At 22.7% G+C, this 19801-nt stretch overlaps 2 protein-coding genes across 3 annotated transcripts; both read right to left on the bottom strand.

Annotated features, from left to right (window-relative positions):
- Positions 1-322: 322 nt before the first annotated feature.
- Positions 323-11450, bottom strand: LOC122856167. Its single transcript, XM_044157860.1, has 19 exons — positions 11276-11450; positions 9346-9418; positions 9079-9218; positions 8762-9010; positions 8431-8686; positions 8164-8356; positions 7558-7803; positions 7238-7495; positions 7016-7148; positions 3995-4151; positions 3694-3830; positions 3497-3619; positions 3292-3417; positions 2303-2448; positions 2121-2230; positions 1227-1425; positions 654-1157; positions 560-583; positions 323-326 (listed from the first exon to the last, which is right to left on the bottom strand). Exons 2-19 carry the CDS (start codon positions 9416-9418, stop codon positions 323-325), a joined length of 3078 nt encoding a protein of 1025 aa, XP_044013795.1. The 5' UTR covers positions 11276-11450.
- A 371-nt stretch (positions 11451-11821) lies between these two features.
- LOC122856682 (fatty acyl-CoA reductase wat-like) lies at positions 11822-18494 on the bottom strand. Of its 2 annotated transcripts, none has more exons than XM_044158448.1 (7): positions 18187-18494; positions 15154-15531; positions 14836-15084; positions 14569-14714; positions 14389-14498; positions 12434-13130; positions 11822-12301 (listed from the first exon to the last, which is right to left on the bottom strand). In XM_044158448.1, the coding sequence occupies exons 2-7, from the start codon at positions 15457-15459 to the stop codon at positions 12202-12204; spliced, it is 1608 nt and encodes a 535-aa protein (XP_044014383.1). In that variant the 5' UTR covers positions 15460-15531; positions 18187-18494; the 3' UTR covers positions 11822-12201. The 2 variants fall into 2 exon arrangements, with proteins under 2 accessions (XP_044014383.1, XP_044014384.1); XM_044158449.1 differs by lacking the exon at positions 18187-18494 and adding an exon at positions 15831-15898 and having other exon boundaries at positions 11840-12301.
- Positions 18495-19801: the final 1307 nt, after the last annotated feature.

The raw sequence follows: 19801 nt of genomic DNA, 5'->3' as shown, positions 1-19801 counted from the left end.
ATTGCTTTAAATGCGAAATAAATAATACATGTATAATATAATAAACATGTTAAATATAATAAACATAAAAAACATCGCAATAATAATCTTCGTAAAAACAATTTTTATTTTTTTCATTAAGTCAAATGGTTTTAATTACTAAGCGATTAATTTTATTAACAAAAACAGAAATAAATTTGAACATTATCTTATAATTGGCAATAATAAATGTATAATAGAAAATTTTTTTTTTTTATACTTTACATATTTATAAAATAATATTAATAATGTATTTTTAATTTCTTAATTTTCTAAAATAATTATGTATGATTAATATAACTTGTTACCTAAATTAAATATTTACAAAATTTAAATCTGATTACAATATCTATTTGAAAAAACAAAAAAAAAAAACTTAAAAATTAAAAATTTGATTTTTATTTATTTATTTATTTATTATTAATTAGAAAAAATATTTGTAAAAAAAAAAAAAAAAAACGATTAAAAAAATTATTATTAGATAAATAGATAAATTATTTTCCAGAATAAAAAGAGTAAAAAAAGTCCAAATATAATTTGCAATCCTTCATGAACAATACGTAATCTGCAATGAATAATTTTTTTATTAATAAAATATATAAATTAAAGATTAAAATGATTTAATTAAAATTTACCTTTTTTGTCGTTCTTTGCTTGCCTCCAAGGTATTTAATCCCTCTTTGAATAAATAAATTTTAATTCCCATCATATAATTTCTACTGTATTCTTTCCAATTGAATCCAGTTAACGAAAATTTAAATATCTTTTGATCTTCTTGATCAAGCCGTTTCCACATTAACGGTACATTATTAGCCTTCCAATTCCAATCTTTCATTGTAAAAACTCTCACAACATCCAAGTATTTAAATATCTTACTCAACATTTTGTATAATTTTGGTTTTTGTCCAGTGCATAAAAATATTAAATCCACCAATAAAGCCGGTAAAAGATGTAAAAAAATCATTGATAAATTATATGCCAGTCTATTTTTTGTTATCGAAAATGTCATGTACCATTTTGTTTGTAAAATTGGATATTCACGAGCAGACTCAAGACAATAATCAATAAAAAAATTATTCCAAGTAACTGGTGCATCAGTTGTCGATACATAATTGTATATCAACATGTCATCATTGCGTCTAAAATTAAATTAATAAATCATCAATATATTTTCGCTAATTTCATTTAAATAATTTCTCAAAAATTACCTTGTTGTTTGTGTTGAAATATCCCAAGCACATGCGATCAATGCATTAACTGTGTAATCAACTGGTACTAAATTTGCCTTAACATTTGGATCCATTTGTGTTGTTTTTAAAACACCCAATGATGCTGCTGTTACACCACCAGTTGGTCCATAGTAATTATCAACCCAACCTGGTAATGGCTCCTCAGCAGCTGATATTACTATCAAAAAAAAAAAACAATAACATTTATAATTTTCATACAAAACAAACTACATTTTCATCTATCATTATTTTACATTAATCTAGCCATTTTCTGTTTCGGGAAATAGTACTTCAATTGATCGACAAACCATTCTAAGTGTTCCTCGTGTATTCAATTCATTTTCAACAGGTGATAGCTCTTTATCTTTTCTATTATCATCATCATCTTCATCATCATCATCAACATCATCAACAGAACCCTCAATTTTAACAGAACTATTATCAATACTTGGTATTGTTTCTAGTGATTGTTTAGCCATATCATCATAATCATCTTCAAAATCAAATTCCGGATACATTGTTGTTTCGTTAATATTTTGTGATGATGATGATGATAATATGTTTGTTTCATCATTACGTCGTAACCATATACCTGGACGTGCAACACCGTAAATCATTGCACAAATGAATAATATTATTTTACCAAGCAATGTCAAAATAAATATTCCAAGTGCAAATAATATTTGAAATACAATTGTTAAAATTCCAGTTACTAAATACATTGCAATTGCTAAACACATTTTTTATTTTTTTTTTTTTTGTAATTAATTAATTACACAACTAATCATTTTTTTTTTCATTAAAAATTTTTTTTTCCAAGTCTGTATTGATTGATTTGTTAATTTGGAAAAAAAATAATTGACATTCACTTACTTATTCCTGGTCTGAAGATGCCAATTGGTTTTCCATTGCTCATTTGTCTTACGACTTGTTCAGCAACTGCTTTTGTAAATGTATAAGTGTTTGGCCAATTTTCAAGAAGTCTAAAAAAATTAATAGATATAATTTCATGTAATTTAGGTTGTTTTATTTATTTTCATTATTTTATTATTTACCTTGGAAGAACATCTTCAATTGCTTCATCGGTCAAACTCTTTGTCACGACTTTGAGATTCTCATACTTAATAGGATGAGAATAAAATCGTTCCTCAATAATATCCTCATGGCAATTTGAATATGCTGTCGATACATGGACCATTGCCTAAACAAAAAAAAATACCCGGAAATATTTAATTTATAAATATTTATTAATGATTTTTTTAAAAAAACTTGGTTCAACATCCCGAACACAAATTACGTTTCGAAATTTATTCATGAGGCAATGATTTGTTTATTTTTTAAAATATATTTATTTATTTTTTGAAGGTCTCAATCAGTGTCAAGGAATAAAAATATTTTAAAAATCATCATTCATGTCATCAATAAAAAAAAAAAAATTAAATTAATATGATAATGATGAACAATTTAAAAACAAAAATTAAATTAACACACGCTAATTCAATTGCGACTTGACAATAAAAAAAATAAATATTGCGTAAAATTTATTTACAACTATTTTTGATTGTAAAAAAATTTTAAATTCATAATAATAATAATAATTTTTTTTTTCCACGAAGAAATAATTATTATTACACGTTCAAAGGATCTGTTGATTTTCCATATTTACCCAAGATTATTATTTTTTTTCTTTCTGCACTTAAAAATGTATTTACAGTTGAAAAAAAAAAAAGGCAAAAGAAAAAAAAAAAGTTTAAACTTGAAAAAACATATGTAAGGATAATTAATGAAAGAAATGTTTTTTTTTTTTTTTTTAAATTTTATATATGAAATTATTTGATGGATAATGTATTAATTGCATTAAAAAAAAAACGTGCTTCATGATCGTGCTTGGATTGCGATTAAATGATGTAACGAGTACGTGAAGGTTGAGTGTAGTTACCATAAGAGAAAGATTTTGGCATGTGACCTCGTTAGGAAGAGACACATGAGTTATGAAATAATTTTTTAAAAAATATTCAAGTACACTTGTTAAAATAAATATTACCTTTAATTTTGTCATTTCATTGACAAGTTTTAATGTTTCCAATGTACCACCAGCATTTATTGTCGTTGCAATTCTCAGCTTTTCATCAAATCTCACAGTTGCTGCACTGTTAAATACAATTGACACCTTTAAAAAATAATAAAAAAATAAATTAATAAAACACTATAAAGCTTAATTTATTCATGTATATATAAATTTTATTTACTTCTTGAATTAAAAGTTCACGATCTTTTGGTGATAATCCAAGGTCAGTTTTTTCAACATCACCAGCTATTGGTACAACTTTATAACGAAATTTCGGTGAATTTTTCTTCAAGCAATCAAATATCTAAATAATTAAAAAAAATTTATTAATAAAACAAAATTTCATCACAAGACAAAATCATAAAATTATAAACTCACTGGATCATTAAATAGATCATCAAGACGATCGATAATATTTAGTCCTTTTTTAGGTCTAACAAGAAGATAAATTGTTGATATATCACAGCTTCTTAATAATTTTTCAACAAGTGTTTTACCAAGGAACCCAGTACCACCTTAAATAAAAAAATAAAAAAAATATAAAATACATCTGAATTCAAGTGAAAGTACTTGAAAGTAATTTTAAAAAATAAATTTAAAAAAAAAAATCATTTTCCACTGGACAATATACAAGATTTAATGTTGTTTATTTAATTTAAAAAAAAAATATATAATAAACCTGTTATGAAGACATTTTGGCCAGCATAAAAATTTTGAATTGGTGTTCCCATGATGACTTGAGTATTGTTGATATTTTCATTGTTATTATTACTCTCATTTTCATTGTCAGTATCAACGTCATTATTAATAGTATGATCAGCATAAATACTTGTAGCCTGATGAAAAATAAAAAATTAATTTTTCAAATTAATAAATAAATAAAATTTATAAATTAATAATTTAAATTATATAATTTGTTAATTGATTAATTAAATATATATTTTGCAAATTTACAAACGTAACAGCAAAATGTCAAAGAGAATTATTTTGCTTTCACTGAATAATTCACATGATTTAAAGGCACATTGGACCTATCTATTTTTTGATGTATAATAATAATAAATATATAATGAAGAAATAATTTCACTATTGGTGGCGCAGAAATAAAAGATTTGTTTTGTCGATAGGAAAGTTAATATTGTATATACAAACTTATGTAAGAGTAACAGGCCATTACGAGATTACAAAGTTATATTATTATTACGTTAGAAATATTACCACGCCGGTTGGCATGAATGATTTTAATATTTTTATTGAAAATAATTTTTATTTATTTATTTTATTCATCTCTTTTTGTTTTCATTTAAATTGCAAAACTTTCACTTGTATTTTTAAATTTTTCATAGTTAATATATTAAAATTTAAAAATAAATTTAATAATTATATTATAAATATTTTACATTTTTTTTTTTTTTTTTCTTTTTCACGTGACCTACTTAATTATTGCATTATTTATAACAAAATTTATGAAATAATATTTAAATTTAGTTGAATTTTAAAAGAAAAAAAAAAAATAATAATTTTACTGACATTGTTTCCATATCCAGTGACTGAATTTTCCAGCAACATGTTGATGTTATTATAATAAAATTTCACTTATTCACAATATTGAAAATATAAACAAAAAAAAATTTATTTATTTTTGAATATGAAAAACAAGGGGAATGTGTGCCTTGGGCAAGTTCCACTGCCCAACTGACACAAATTCCAGTTTGAAAATTTTTAAATAATTCAATAGAAAAACTTGACCACTACCAGGGTTTTCTGATCAACGAATCAATGAATGAACAACAATAACAATAATAATATAAAGGAAAAAAAAAATATATATATTAAAATCGAGGTGTATCGTAGCACGGTTAGCGAACACACTGAGAAGTTTGAATTGTTGGTGAGAGACTTGAGCAAACCACCAGCTTTTGAGAGGGTATACCCTCTTCTTCTTCTTCTTCACTTCTTCTTCTTCTGACGTGTCTCCCAACACTCACCTCAACTGGACAACACACCACCTCTTTTAAATGAAAAAAATAAAAATTTTATTTCATTTATTAACTTAATCCCCCAATAAATATTTTTCATATTTTTGATATTTTTAATAAACAATTTACAATTTAATATTTATTTCAAAATAATAATTTTAACAAATCAAATTATTATATTGACATTTAAATATTTAAAATAACAACAAGACAATTTCAAGGTACATTTTTAAAATAAATAATATATATACAAAAATTATTAAATTAAATTTCAACAGATTAAATAGTAATATTATTATTATGATAGAAAAAAATATTAAATCAATCAAATTTGTTTGAAAAAAAAAAAATTTATATAAAATATTTACCTTGACCTTGTGAATGATTGCGTGAAAAATATTTTTGAAAAATTAATAAAATATTTAAATATCAATAAATCTTATTTCCTGAATTTAAAAATCAAGGTCTTGATAGATCACTAAAGTTCAACAAAATTGACGATGAATATTAAATTAAATATTAAATAAAATTTAAAAAAAAAAAAAACCACCAATTTTCCAATAAAAAGCCACATTATTGCGTCTAAAAAATTCAGTAATACCGTTAATTTAGAAAAAGGAAAAAAAAAAACGAATTTAAATATAAAATTTACCGTTTGATAGTTTTAAAAAATTTCAAAAAATATATCCTCCTTGATTAGTCCAATAAAAAATACACTTAATGCAAAAATTTTATTGGCTAAGTAGAAAAAAAAAACAAGTTTAATAACAGTAAATGTACAATTAAATATGAACGTGGTAAAAAGGAATGTAAATAAAATAATATCATCTACAATTTAATGAAACAAGATATAGATAAAAATCATCAAGAAAACTAGTCTAGACGACATTGAAGAAACCTTGAACGTGACCTGATGCATCCAGTTTATAAAATAAGCTGTATAAATATTTTCTTTCCATTAAAAATTCCAATATTTTATGAAAAATTATTATTTCATCATTATAAAAATTAACTACATAACAATAAAAAATTTGTGTAAAGAAAAAAAAAGGCATTTTTACAATAATTATTGTTCAACACATCGCGGACAATTTCATTTCGTCCACGACAGCATGGCCTAAATTTTGAATATACATACACTCCTTATAAATAATTTTTTTATTTTATTTTCATCTTGCACAATCAATGCTTGAGGTACCAAATGCTTATGTGTATGTTATACAATATTTGAAAAAAAAAAAAAATTAAAAAGAGGTGGAAGAATGTGTAGTGTGTTAATGATGTAAGACATTGGAGTTGTTAGTTATCCTCTGGGCCTAGAAAATAATATTAAAATTAAAAAATATATATATAAAAAATATGCGCATTTAATATGATGATAGATGTATACATGCTATTTCGCAACGTGAAAGTTTAAAGATCTTTGAAGACATTTTAATGTCTTTTCTTTTGGCACGTGGGTTCGATGCTCCTTCAAGATGATAATTATTATAATTAAAAAAAAAAAAAAAACAATAAATATAAAATATATTTTATTTTATTGATTTATATATATACATTATTTTTTTTTTTTTTATTAATATTAATTTAAATTTAACTTTGTATTCTCTACTTTGGAGCCCATTTATTTATAAATTTTAAAAATTTAATTTTGATGATTTTATGTCCTTGGATGATTGATGATACTGATTAATATGATGCAAATTGTGAATTATTTATCGAATCACTATTGTATCAGTTTTGAATATTGATAAACCAGTTGCACTTGTCAGGGACATGTTAATTAAAGTGTAAAAAAACCAAGCAACAAGGCCAATTGTTCCCCATTTGATAATTTTATGCAGCAACAAAAGTCTGTAATAAATATAATATTAATAATATATTAATTAACATAATTGCTTATTTTTTAAAAATATATTTAATATAATAAATTTGCTCATTACTTTGCCATTCTTTTCTTGGCCATGGGAATTGTACTTGGATCATCTTTGAATGTGTAAAGTCTCAATCCATTAACACTTTTCTCCACAAAATCACGCCAATTAAAATCGTTCATTGAAAAATAAAATATATCTTTATCTTCTTGAGATAAATTTCTCCACAATAATTGGGTATTTGTGTTTGAAAATTTCCACATGTGAGTACCAAAATAAGCTGTTACATTTGAAAATTTATGAATTTTTTTATACGCATTGAGAATTCTGGAAAAATGAAAAATTTTTTAAAAATAAAATTTCATTGATTTATTTTGTGTTATTATTACCTTGGCTTTTTAAAAGTCATTATTAAACCAATGTCAATAAGTAAACCAGGCAAAAGATGAAGCAACAATCTCAATATATAATAAATAATTTTATTTTTAACTGGAGTCATACTGTAACACCATATACTTTTAATGCTTGGTATTTTTTTTCCATATTCAAATGCAAAATCAATATATTCACCCCATGTTATTTTATTATTCCATGTTGAATTATAATTATATATCGGTGGATCAGCAGCTTCATTTCTACAATATAAAATTTTAATTAATTAATTACCTTGTTTTTACAAAAAAAAAAAATTAAATTCCTTCAACGGAAGTTATTTCTACGGAAGGTAGTTATTTTATTTTTATTTTGATATAAACTTCTTTTTTATTTCCATCACATTGAGAATATAATTTTAGCTGATTACGAAAATTTACAAGTGTATAAATGCAAAGGTAAACCGGTTGGTAGTTTAAATACACCGAGTGACGAAAAAGAAAAAAGAAATAAAAAATGACAGAAACTTGATATTATGTCAGTAAAAATATCATGATAAAAAAAAAAAAAAAAAAAAAACTTTCTCTGTATTTAATGATAAATATTAAATTAATATAACAAACTTTTTATTAACAATATCCCATGCTGATGCAACAAGTGCATTAACTGTGTAATCAACTGGTACAAGTTCAGCTGTGCAATTTTTATCAATATTTAAAGTTCTTATTAGACCAGCACCAGCACCAACAAGTGCACCAGTTGGTCCATAAACATTGTCAATCCATCCACTTATTGGTTCTTTGTATGTTGATATAACTAAATTAAAATTATCACTTGATTATTCATCTACGAATTGTCATTGAATCAATAAAAAATTAGTTGCTATTTACCAATTGCTGGTCTGAATATTCCAACCGGTAAATCTTTTCCATATTGTTGAATAATTTGTTCAGCAATTTGCTTAGTATACGCATAAGTATTTGGAAAATCATCCAGTAAAATTTTTGTTATATCAGATAATTTTTTGCTGTCCAATGTTGAAATTAATTTCATAATATTATCACCACTTATTGGTGCTTCATAAAATTTTTCATCAATATCATCACGATTACAATTGCTGTATGCCGTTGAGACATGTACAACAGACTGAAATTAATTATAAATAAAATATTAATTTGGATTTCAATTGGTTTATATAAAAATTAATGCAAATATTTGTACCCGAAGTTGCTTCATTGAACGACAAAGATCAAGTGTTTCTTTGGGACCACGTATGTTGATAGCAACTGCGTCTTCAATCTTTTCATCAAATCTAACTGTTGCAGCGACGTTGAAGACAATTGATACTTCACTTGCCAATAAATCTCTGTCTGATGTTGATAATCCGAGACCAACTTTTGAACAATCACCACAGATACCAAATATTTTATGACGAAATTTCGATTGCTCCTTTTTTAAACGTTCAAAAACCTAAAATTTGATTTAATTAATTTGTAATTGCTTATGGAACTTTGTAAATAACTATTTTATATACTAACTGGATCATCAAATATATTTTCAATTCGTTGAATAATATCCTGTCCTTTTTTTGGTCTAACAAGAATATAAATTGATGAGATATCCGGGCATGACCTCAACAATTTTTCAATCAAGATTTTTCCTAGAAATCCGGTTCCACCTGTTGTACAAAAAAAATACACAAAATTTCAGTATGTTGTCCATCATGACAAGATGATTTTTTTATATTTACATATTTTTTGGGCATGATAAATGATAAGTGTTTTTTTTTTAATATTTATTCTCACCTGTTATGAATACATTTTGACCTGAATAAAATTGCTGAATCGGTGTGAGCATGTTTGTGGTAATGATTGTCATCTAGAATAATAAAAATTTAAATTAACAATAGAATAAAAATATTATGTAATATTTAAAAAAATTATTCATCATTCAAACCACAATTTTAATTCAACTTTTAAATTATTTATTAATATATTTAAATAATATTTTACAAGTATTTTTATTAATTTAAATAAAAAAAATTGATAAATATTAATTTTAATTGTTTATTTTAAATAATACGTTGATTTTTTTTATTTTTTATTTAAATTTCTACATGATGTTGTTGTTTTTTTAATTTTTTTTTTCTTTATTTTCAATGTTTTCTTGCAATAATATCGAATTACTGGTTTAATTTTTTTTTTACTTTCTCTGTTGACCAATATGACGAGATATTTTTTTACATATAATCGATCACTGTGCGGTGCTTTTACATTTAATTTTTATATTTCATAATGATACATGAAAAGAAAACTGTAACAATTATTTTATTCTTTCGTTTTTAAATTATATTTATGTCGGTTTAATTTTGGTTTTTATTATTAATTTTTGTATTGTTTATTAATAGAATTAGATGGTTCTATTATTCATCTAAGTTTTGGATAAAAATATATAGTAAATTTTTTTTTTTTTATGATTGAGTCATTGTTATCCTTGGTACCGTAATTACTTTTTATTATTCTTCAAACATTCTCAACTAGTTATTACTGATATTAAATTTTTTTTTTATCACAATTATTGCTACTTTTTATTTCTCTTTATACAAAGATGTCATAAAAAAAATATACACGTGTTGGTTTTTTATTAATAGTAATTTGCAGTGTATTAATCAAGTTCAGATAAATAATGAAAATTAGAAAAATTACAATTTTTATTACTCGACTAACTTGTAGATTCAAGTATAATTAATTTTTTTTTTTCGTATTATTTTGATTGAAAAACAAGTAAAGGAAAAATAAAATTGAATGGTTTTTATGTCAATAGGTTTTTTTAAAAACTTTAATGGCTAGAGTAGTTAAATATTTACAAAGTAAAAACGACAAATTTTTAGGTGGTTTCGAAAAATATCATTGTTGGTTCATTGACTTGAAAAAAAAAAAAAAAAATGATTTGTTAAATTTGATCTGTACTGTTAATTGTAAATTCGAAATATTTGATAGAGAAAAAAATTAATTTGACTTTAAAATTACTGTTGATTAATTACTGAATAAAATAAATAAATATATTTTTTTTTTATTTTTAAATAGTTGTACAAAGTGTATTTGAAAAAAAAATTTAAATCTTCCACAAGTCCTTGGATTTTTTTATTGATGATTCTACTGAGTTTTTTGCTTTTTCTTTGTCTTAAATTTGAGGAGCCAAATATTTAATGAGCCATTCTACTAGTCAACCTTGGTTTTTGTTTTGTTTAAAAATTAATGAAAAATAAAAATAGAAGAACATTAATCCAGTGATTTGATAGCAAAAAAAAATATCTACGTTTGATTTTTATTCAAATTAGACAATAATAAATGCAAATAATATTTTATTAAAAATAAAAATTGTCTAATTAAATTTATACTTATTATAAAAAATTAAAAACTTTATTTTTCATTCATAAAAAAAATTGAAATTTGTTTTTTTAATTATTTAATAATTATAAAACGTATTTTTAATTTTTAAAAAAATTAAAAACAATATTTTTTGTTTATTTAAAATTTCACTTTTCATTTATTTTAAAATTAAAAATTGTTTGTTTATTTTTAAATTGAAAATTCCATTAAATATTAAAAATTGCATAATTTGTTTATTTAAAAAATTAAAAATAACATATTCCATTTGTTGAAAGAAAAATAAAAATTTCATTATTATTTTAAATTTAAATTTTATATAAAAATTCATAAAAATTTCACTCACCCTGTTGTCCACTTGTCGAAAGAACAATGATAATATAAATTATAAATTTTTTTGTAACATAAAAATTTTTAAAAACACTATTAATTATTTTAGTATATAATTTATATAAAGCACATATTATTATTGAAATTAATATTGACAAAAGAACAAGATCTTGTCTGAGTGATCATAAGAAACGCAAGACCGTAACCGTAAAGGTGGCTTTCTTATATAGCTGTGGACTCCAATACCCCTTCTCTTTAAACAACATCATTCTTTTAAATATTGTTTTCATTTTGAAAATATATATATAAATAAATAATAATAAAAATAATAAATGTTAACCTCGATTAGTCCAGGACTGGTGTAGAAAGATTCAGTCCCGAAGGAAGCATGATTTCATTTTTATTGTTTATTTGTTTTCAACTAATAAACAACAATATCTTTGCTAAAAAACAAAAATTTATTATCTATTTTTTTTTCCTGTTTCATTTTAGTGTTATGTTATTGAATTTATTCATCAGGATATTAAAGTTATTTTAAATTTATGATAGAAGATTCGATAATAAAATTAACAAATCATCATTTTTTTTTTCTGGAAAATTTCCATTGTTTATTGTAACTAACAAACTATTGAGCTAATTTTTATATAGATTTTTTTTTTTTCAACTTAATTAATTTATACATTTAAAAAATTATATATAACATTTTTTTTTTTTTTACAATAATAGTAGTAAACTTGAACGAGAAAAAAACAAATTAAAAAAAAAAAAAAAAAATATAAATAAAATATAATAAAAATTAAAAATTATTATTTTTATTAATAATTACTGATTAAAAAATGAATCTATAAAACAAAAAAAAACATCTTATTTTTATATATTTTTTTTTTAACACTATTTTTTATATTAAACAAAAAAAAATAGAAAAAAAACATTTTAATTTTTCTAAGAAACAATCGTCATAGCTGTCATTAAAATCCCCCAAAGTATTCGAAGTCCAATGTATGCCAAGATCAATTTAAATATCTGATGAATCCAATACATCCTGCAAAAAAAATTTAAAAAAAAAAACGAGATAAAAAAATTATACAGAAAGTCTAGACAAGTAATATTTTAAAAATAAGAAAAAGTAAAAATAAAAAAAAAGAATTTATGAATAAATAAAAAGATGAATAACCTTTGCCATTTAATTCTTGCTTCAGGTAGTGTTTCAATTGGATCCTTCATAAGATAAATCCGTATACCTTGTATATACGTTTTGAAAAATTCATCCCATGATAATTTTTTAATATCACAAAAGAATATTTTTTTATCTCTCTCATCCAGGGAATTTGTAAGCTCATTAACTCTGTCATTTTTAAAATTCCATTGTTTAATAGTAAAATAATTAAGAACATCTGTAAATTTATGAATTTTTTTATACATTTTAAGTAGCCTTGGTTTTTTACCAATGCAAATTGTAACACCATCAATTAATAGAGCCGGTAGTAGATGCAATAAATATACATAAATTAAATGTACAAATCTGTACTTGTTATTTCTAAAACTGTAGTACCACATGGCTTTAATTGTTGGATACATTAATCCATACTTTGCAGACATTATTTTTAGGTCATCATATGTTATTGGATTGTCTTGTGATACATAATTGTAAATTGGTATGGTGTTATTTATTTTGTTGTAATTATTTGATATGTCAAATGCTGTTACAATTAGTGCATTAACAGCCATATCACCTGGTACAACGTTTGCATGAATTGATCCATCACAATGGAGGGAACGAAGTAAACCAGCTCCTGCACCAGCTGCTATACCAGTTGGTCCATACATATTGTCAATCCATCCAGATATTGGCTCTTGATATGTTGATATGACTAAATTAAAATTTCACTTAATTATTCATCATTAATAAATGTAATTATTTTAGCAAATAATTATTATAAGTTATAATTTAGAACAAATTATTTCGAATGGAAATTTCTTTGTTAAATTATTTCGAATGGAAATTTCTTTGTCAAATTATTTCGAATAGAAAATTTCTCTGTTAAATTATTTCGAATGGAAATTTGGTAGAAAATAAAATAAAATGTAAATTAATTGGGTTTTAATTAAAATAAATTTATAAAAATTAATAAATTATTTTAACGTGTAAAGTCATTACAATACAATGACTGATTAATTAAATTTAAATTGATTTGAAATTTATGATTATTTATGATAAATGTAAATTGAAAAAAAAAATTAATTAATTATTATTTATTGCAATGTTTATTTGCATATTATAACTGACATTTGAAAATACTACTGTGCTTTTCTTTATCTTTAATTAGTTTTCATTAAAATAAAAATAAAAAATAAAAATACACATAGTATTTAAATTGTTCTTTTTCTGACATAAAAATTTAAATTATGCTTTTCGAAATTTCATTTTGTTAATAATAAAAAAGCTCGAGTTTTTAAAATATAATAATATTTTGATCTAAATTATATTCATAAGGATAAAAATTTCTATCGTATTAAGGTATCAGCTTGTAGTTGAGAGCAGCAAAGCTGCCAGCCACTGATGCGGTAGGACCGAGTTCAAAAACCAGCCACCGCAATCCGTAAAGCAAGACTGAAAACCAATTTAAAATAATACCAAAATATGATCAACACAAATAAGAAAAGAAATAATATACAATTTAATAAAAATCGTTCATAAAGAAACGAAAAATATTTTTTTTATTTTGTTGAACATTTTTTTTTTTTATCTTTAATTAGCTTTCATTAAAATAAAAAAAAAAAATCTTTTCTTTTACAAAAATTAGGCGAGTAGTAGACTAATGCAAAAAAATATTTACTCCATTTTATTATAAATTTAATAAAATAAAAACACTGACATTTGTAAATAGCAAATATGTTATTAAATTAACACATTTTTTGAATAATTTTTACAATGAATTTCGATTTAAAAAATACTCCATTTCGAAATAATTTGTCTAGAAAAATTGTAGAATATTTCGATTATAAAAATTAAAATTACATAGTTATCTATGAATAATTAAATCAAAAGTAATTTTTATTTAAAAAAGAAAATAAACCTCAATAAATTGTCAAATTATAATTTATAATTACTATGATAAATAAACATACCAATAGCAGGTCTAAATATTCCAATTGGAATATCGAAATGTTTTTTTTCCACAACATTTTCAGCAACTGCTTTTGTAAATGCATAAGTATTTGGCCATTTTCCCATCAATCTATAATTAAAAAAAAATAAATTAAACAAATATTAAGTTAATTTTCTAAAAATATATTTATTTCACTTACGCTGGTGTTATTTCATCGGCAATTTTATCATCAAGACAATTTGTTATTGTCACTAATTTATCAGCATCAATTGGTGACTTGTAAAATTTTTCTTCTATCGTCATTTCCGTACAGTATGCATACGCCGTTGATACATGAATAAATGACTAAAAAAAAAAAATATAAATATAATTGTAGATAAAAAAAAAAGAAAATCATTGATTGTTGATGAGAATTGATTGTGTTATTAAAATAAATTGATCATTAACTTTTTATAATTTTTTTTACCTTGAGATTTGTCATTTTTTTACACAGCTCAATCATTTCATTGAGTCCCTGAATATTAATTGCAACAGCTAGTTTTATTTTTTCATCAAAACTAACAGTCGCCGCTGAATGAAATACAATTGATACATTATTTATTAATTTAATTTTATCTGTTTCTGATATTCCAAGACCTGGAAGACTACAATCACCCTCAATTGCCACAATTTTATGTCGAAATTTTGGATGTATTTCTTTGAGTTTATCAAAAAGCTAAAAAATAATATTATATTGATAATTTATTAATTTTAAATTGTTTATTTATTGCTTTGTTATATTTACCGGATCATCGAATAGTGTTTCTGTTCTTTCATGTGTATCTTTTCCTTTTTTTGGCCTCACGAGTAAATAAATTACAGACAAAGTTGAACAACTTCTCAACAATTTGTCAATTAATAATTTACCAAGGAAACCAGTACCACCAGTTATAAATATACTTTGTTTATCATAAAATTTTTGTACTGGTGATAAATTAATATCATTTATTTTTATAATATTTTTGGTATATTCTATTGGTGTATCAATTCGTGATCCGTGATCAGCAATTGCAACTTCTTGTCCACTTGATTCCAACAATGCTTCAACCATTTTATTATTTTTTTAGCCGTTTTATTTTTTTTTTATTTTATTTTAAATATATATTTCTTTTATGCTTTGTATCTGTAATGCAAAATAGTTTATAATATTTATATTCAAAGCACGATAATATTTTTTATCCTGATCAGGAAATTTCACACGGAATCTTCAGGAATTTTTTTTTTTTATTTATATTTTTTTTTTTTACAACAAAATATTTTATTTATTTATTTAAACTTTTAGCTTTTTTATAAAAAATTTATTTTAAATTTCAGACAAATACTGATGAAAGTTTATCGTGAAATTAACTTGTTAAATTAAAATATCATTGAAACACGAAAATTAATTTATCGAAAGATTTTAAATTTTTAAAATACTATTACCTTTAACTTTCACTAATTTTTTGTGTAACAAGTTACTGAAATATCAACATGATAATGATTGAAAAAAAATAATACATAATATATAAAAAAAAAAAAAAAATTTAAATGTGATTATTTTTAAAGTAAATTGATGATATAATTAAAAACCCTTAAAAAAATAAAATAAAAATATATAAAATTGCAACTTTCACAAAATTATAAAAATAAATAATCAATTTTCTAAATGTCTGGTATTTTTTTTATATTTTTAAGTTCAATGATCTTATAAAACCGGTTGTCATCAATAAAAATATTTTCCATTTTTAAATGTATTTGCCCTCGTAATCCCAATCGTAATCTTTCGTCGCTTCTTTACCTGACCTTTTTTTTTTTTCCTTAATAAAAAAAAGTCTCAACAAAAGGAATGTCGTTAAATAAATAAGTGGCAGGTGAATAGAAAAATTTTTAAAAAAAATTCTATTATATAAGATGAAATTGAGAAGATGTCCTAACGATTGTTTTTTAATTTTTTTTCTAGTAAAAGTTAACGAGTTAAAATGACGTTTGTAAGAAAAGATTAAAAAAATTTACGCAGTTAAGTCGTAAATATAAAATTACATGCACATTTTGTCACATTTTTAATGGATAATTTTAATTTTTTTTTTTGTCTATTATTGTCTATTGTTATCCAAGCAATTTCCATAGGTCAAATTTCTTTAAATAATATACAAAAACAAAATATTAATTAAAAAGTTAAATATATAAAAAATTTAAAATTTTGATTTTTAAATTAATCAATTGATTTTTAATTTATTTACTTTGTCAATGGCTTTAATTTATCGATTTTTTTTCCTTGTTATTGATCTAGAAATTCGTTAAATTATCGATCGAAATGTATTTGAATAAAATAACATTTCCGGGTCAACTGACACGATCATATTTATAACATAAAAATATTCATGTTATTCAAGATTTTATCAATATTTTGTGTCTACTTTTTAATGATAAAAAAAAAAAAAAATTATATTTTTAAATCACACTGAAGATGTAGTAGAAATATCATTTGAATAATTAACAAATGACGCATTTATTCTCAAGGGTCTTGAATGACACAAGCGTATTTTATTTATTTATAAATATTTTTAAATTTTTTCATAGAAAATTTAAACTTTTATAAAGAAAAAAAAAATTTAACAAGTTAATTTATGATTTTTTAAATGAAATATAATTTTTTTCAAATAAATCATTGTGTTTTTTCAAATTTTAGGTAATTTTTTCTTCTGTTTATTTAAATATTTCACACTTTTTAAATGTGGAAATTGTGTTTTTTTTTCGTTAGAATTTAGGTTGAGTTTGTTGCGGTTTTATTTGGTTATCCTGACAGTATTTATTATGAATAATTATTTTAATTTCTGACAGTACAAATTGAGTAGTTGTATATGTAATTTTTTTACTATTTCATTAGTATTTTTTCCAGAGAAAATTAAACAAACGTGCGTCACAAAGTGGCTGTATTTATTATCCTCTATTTTCTTTGGACAAATATGGCTTTTAAATAAATATTTCATACTGAATAATGTTAAACAAAAAAATAAATATTATGGACTAACAATTTGATCAATTATTAGAAATAAATTTGAATTTATATATCATTGTCACCAACAATTTTATTCAATAAATAATTTAATTTAAAATTAAAAGAAAAATATTTTAAACACGTTTTAAATATTGTTGATGCATTTTAATATTTATCTATCAAATAATCAAACTATATGAAATTTTTTTAAACAAAAAAAAAATCAATAGACAAAATATCATTTGTTTTTAATAGAAAAAAAAATTATTAACAATTAAATTTTTTAATTTATATATTTTTATTTTCCCGGCAAATCTAGCAAATAAATTACTAATTAAATTTTCTAAAAATTATTTATTTATCTATGCACTTGAACCATGTTTTTCTATAAAAAAAAAATAATAAATATATTTCAAAAAAAAGGTAAATAGATTGAAATATGTCACGTTTAAAATAGAATTTTTTTAAGATAAATTCCTTGAATTCGTGACAACAATTCATATGATCAATAAGCTACCCATCACGTTTTTTTGCCACCTCGAATTTACAATCATTGTGCGCAATACAAGGACGAAATAAAAAACATAAAAATAAAATTCTTCTACGTGATGGTTTATTAGATCATTTTCATTTTATAAATATATATTTTGTTGTATAAAAAAATTTATTGAAGAAGCTAAATCATAAAGTGAGCACAATAATATTAAAAAAATTAAATATGCACTGTATCAAGTTAAATAAAATAATGATAATTAAAACAGCTGACAATTTTAACTGGTCAAATGATTAGGTTTCACTAACCTTATTTGATTCCTGTGCCAAAGACGTTTATAAATTTTTATCGCACTTTCTCCATCAAGGCCTCAACAAGTGTGCTCTTCAAATAGTTTAGAAAAAAAAGTCAATAAAATATATGTATTCAATTATCCATTGATAAATTTAATTTAAAAAAAATATAAACAATTTTAATTGCAAATTGATATATTAATATTATTTGTTGATGTTTTTTTTTTTTTTTTAAATTTATTTATTTATTATTGATGTGTCTTTACTATCGAGAGGTCAAACACGGTTTGCTCCAACTCAAAGCTCGTAGCTCAAGTGTCCCCGTTAAAGTAGGAGGAATTTCTTGGGATATTATTTTTTTATTATGGTGGGGAAGGAAAAACAAATATAAAAAAAAAATTAAATAAATAAATATCGTGTTTTTTAATGTGCTTAGATATTCATCGAAAAACTTTAAATTATTCTGGGATTTAATCAATTTAAACTGCTAATTTACATTTTTTTTTTTTTTATAAATTTTTAAGTTTAAATTTATTTTTAGAAGTTTTTAAAATTATAAATTTAATTTGTCGTTTGATTGGGTAATTTTTATAGAGGAAAAAAAAACATTTAAGTATATAATTATTTTTTTTTTTTGTGGTTTTATTTGTGCAACTTGTAAATGGTTGTGATTAATTTTTTTTAGGATATTTTTTAAGTGTTTAGTCATGATTTACAGAGTTTGTAGTCAAATTAAAATTGAAAAAGGTAAAATTAATTAATAAAGAAGTTTAAAAAGACCAAAAAAATTATTTTCGTGAGGGCAAATACTTACAAGCATAGAACAAGTGAAGGAGTTTTGAAGCTTACTTGATCTATGCAAGGAGGTATTTGCCCCACCTACATGCAATGAAGAATTTTCACTCATCTTACATATATTTATTGGATCATTATAATTTTTAGTTCAAACATGATGATAGCAATTTTTCTAATGATGGCATTTGCTGAAAGCCAATTAATGTATGATGTAACAATAAACCCCGTGACGACGGTCATCGAAGGGGATTCGAACTGAACAACTTGAGACCTAAACTCAAGATGCTTGCCAACTCAACCACAAGAGCATCACGCTGTATCACAAAGTTTAAAATGAAAATATAAATTTAATGATTTATTACTAATAAAGTACTAAAGCCATATTTTTCACCGAATAAATTAACTAAACTCAAAAACTTATCTATTAAAATGATATTTTTTCAAGTTCAAACAAGATTTACAGATTTTGTTCTCAAATTAAAAACATGTAAAAATAATTGATACAGCTTTTTAAAAAAGATCCCCAAAAGTTAATTGCGTGAGGGCAAATTCTTCTAAGCATAGAACAAGTGAAGGATTTTGAAGCTTACTTGTTCTATGCAAAGAGTTATTTGCCCCACCTTCAGCTAGAATATGCGATTAATATACAATAAATATGGCAGAATAGCAAATTTTATTGATATCAGCCAATCATGGTCGATGGGATGGAATTGAACTAAAGACCATGAGCACTCCACCTCAGATGCTTGCCAACTCAACCACAACAGCACCACGCTGCATTTCAAAGTTCAATAAGGAAATATAAATGTAATAAAGTACCGGACATATTTTTCAC

Source organism: Aphidius gifuensis, linkage group LG5 (genome assembly GCF_014905175.1).
Source record: "Aphidius gifuensis isolate YNYX2018 linkage group LG5, ASM1490517v1, whole genome shotgun sequence".
In the NCBI taxonomy this organism is placed as follows: Eukaryota; Metazoa; Arthropoda; class Insecta; order Hymenoptera; family Braconidae; genus Aphidius; species Aphidius gifuensis.
The sequence above is the reverse complement of the archived record's forward strand: the minus strand, read 5'-3'. Positions and strand labels throughout refer to the sequence as shown.

Bases quoted from the DNA above. Each gene is read 5' to 3' on its own strand.
- LOC122856167 (XM_044157860.1), bottom strand. From the start codon at position 9,418: ATGACAATCATTACCACAAACATGCTCACACCGATTCAGCAATTTTAT. The intron at 7,149-7,237 runs GTAATGAGCAAA...TATTTATTACAG, and splicing joins GCCAAGAAAAGAATGGCAAA to ACTTTTGTTGCTGCATAAAA. The intron at 3,831-3,994 runs GTTTATTATATA...TTTTTATTTAAG, and splicing joins CCAAAATGTCTTCATAACAG to GTGGTACTGGGTTCCTTGGT.
- LOC122856682 (XM_044158448.1), bottom strand. From the start codon at position 15,459: ATGGTTGAAGCATTGTTGGAATCAAGTGGACAAGAAGTTGCAATTGCT. The intron at 15,085-15,153 runs GTAAATATAACA...ATTATTTTTTAG, and splicing joins AAACACTATTCGATGATCCG to CTTTTTGATAAACTCAAAGA. The intron at 12,302-12,433 runs GTTATTCATCTT...TTTTTTTTGCAG, and splicing joins GCAAGAATTAAATGGCAAAG to GATGTATTGGATTCATCAGA.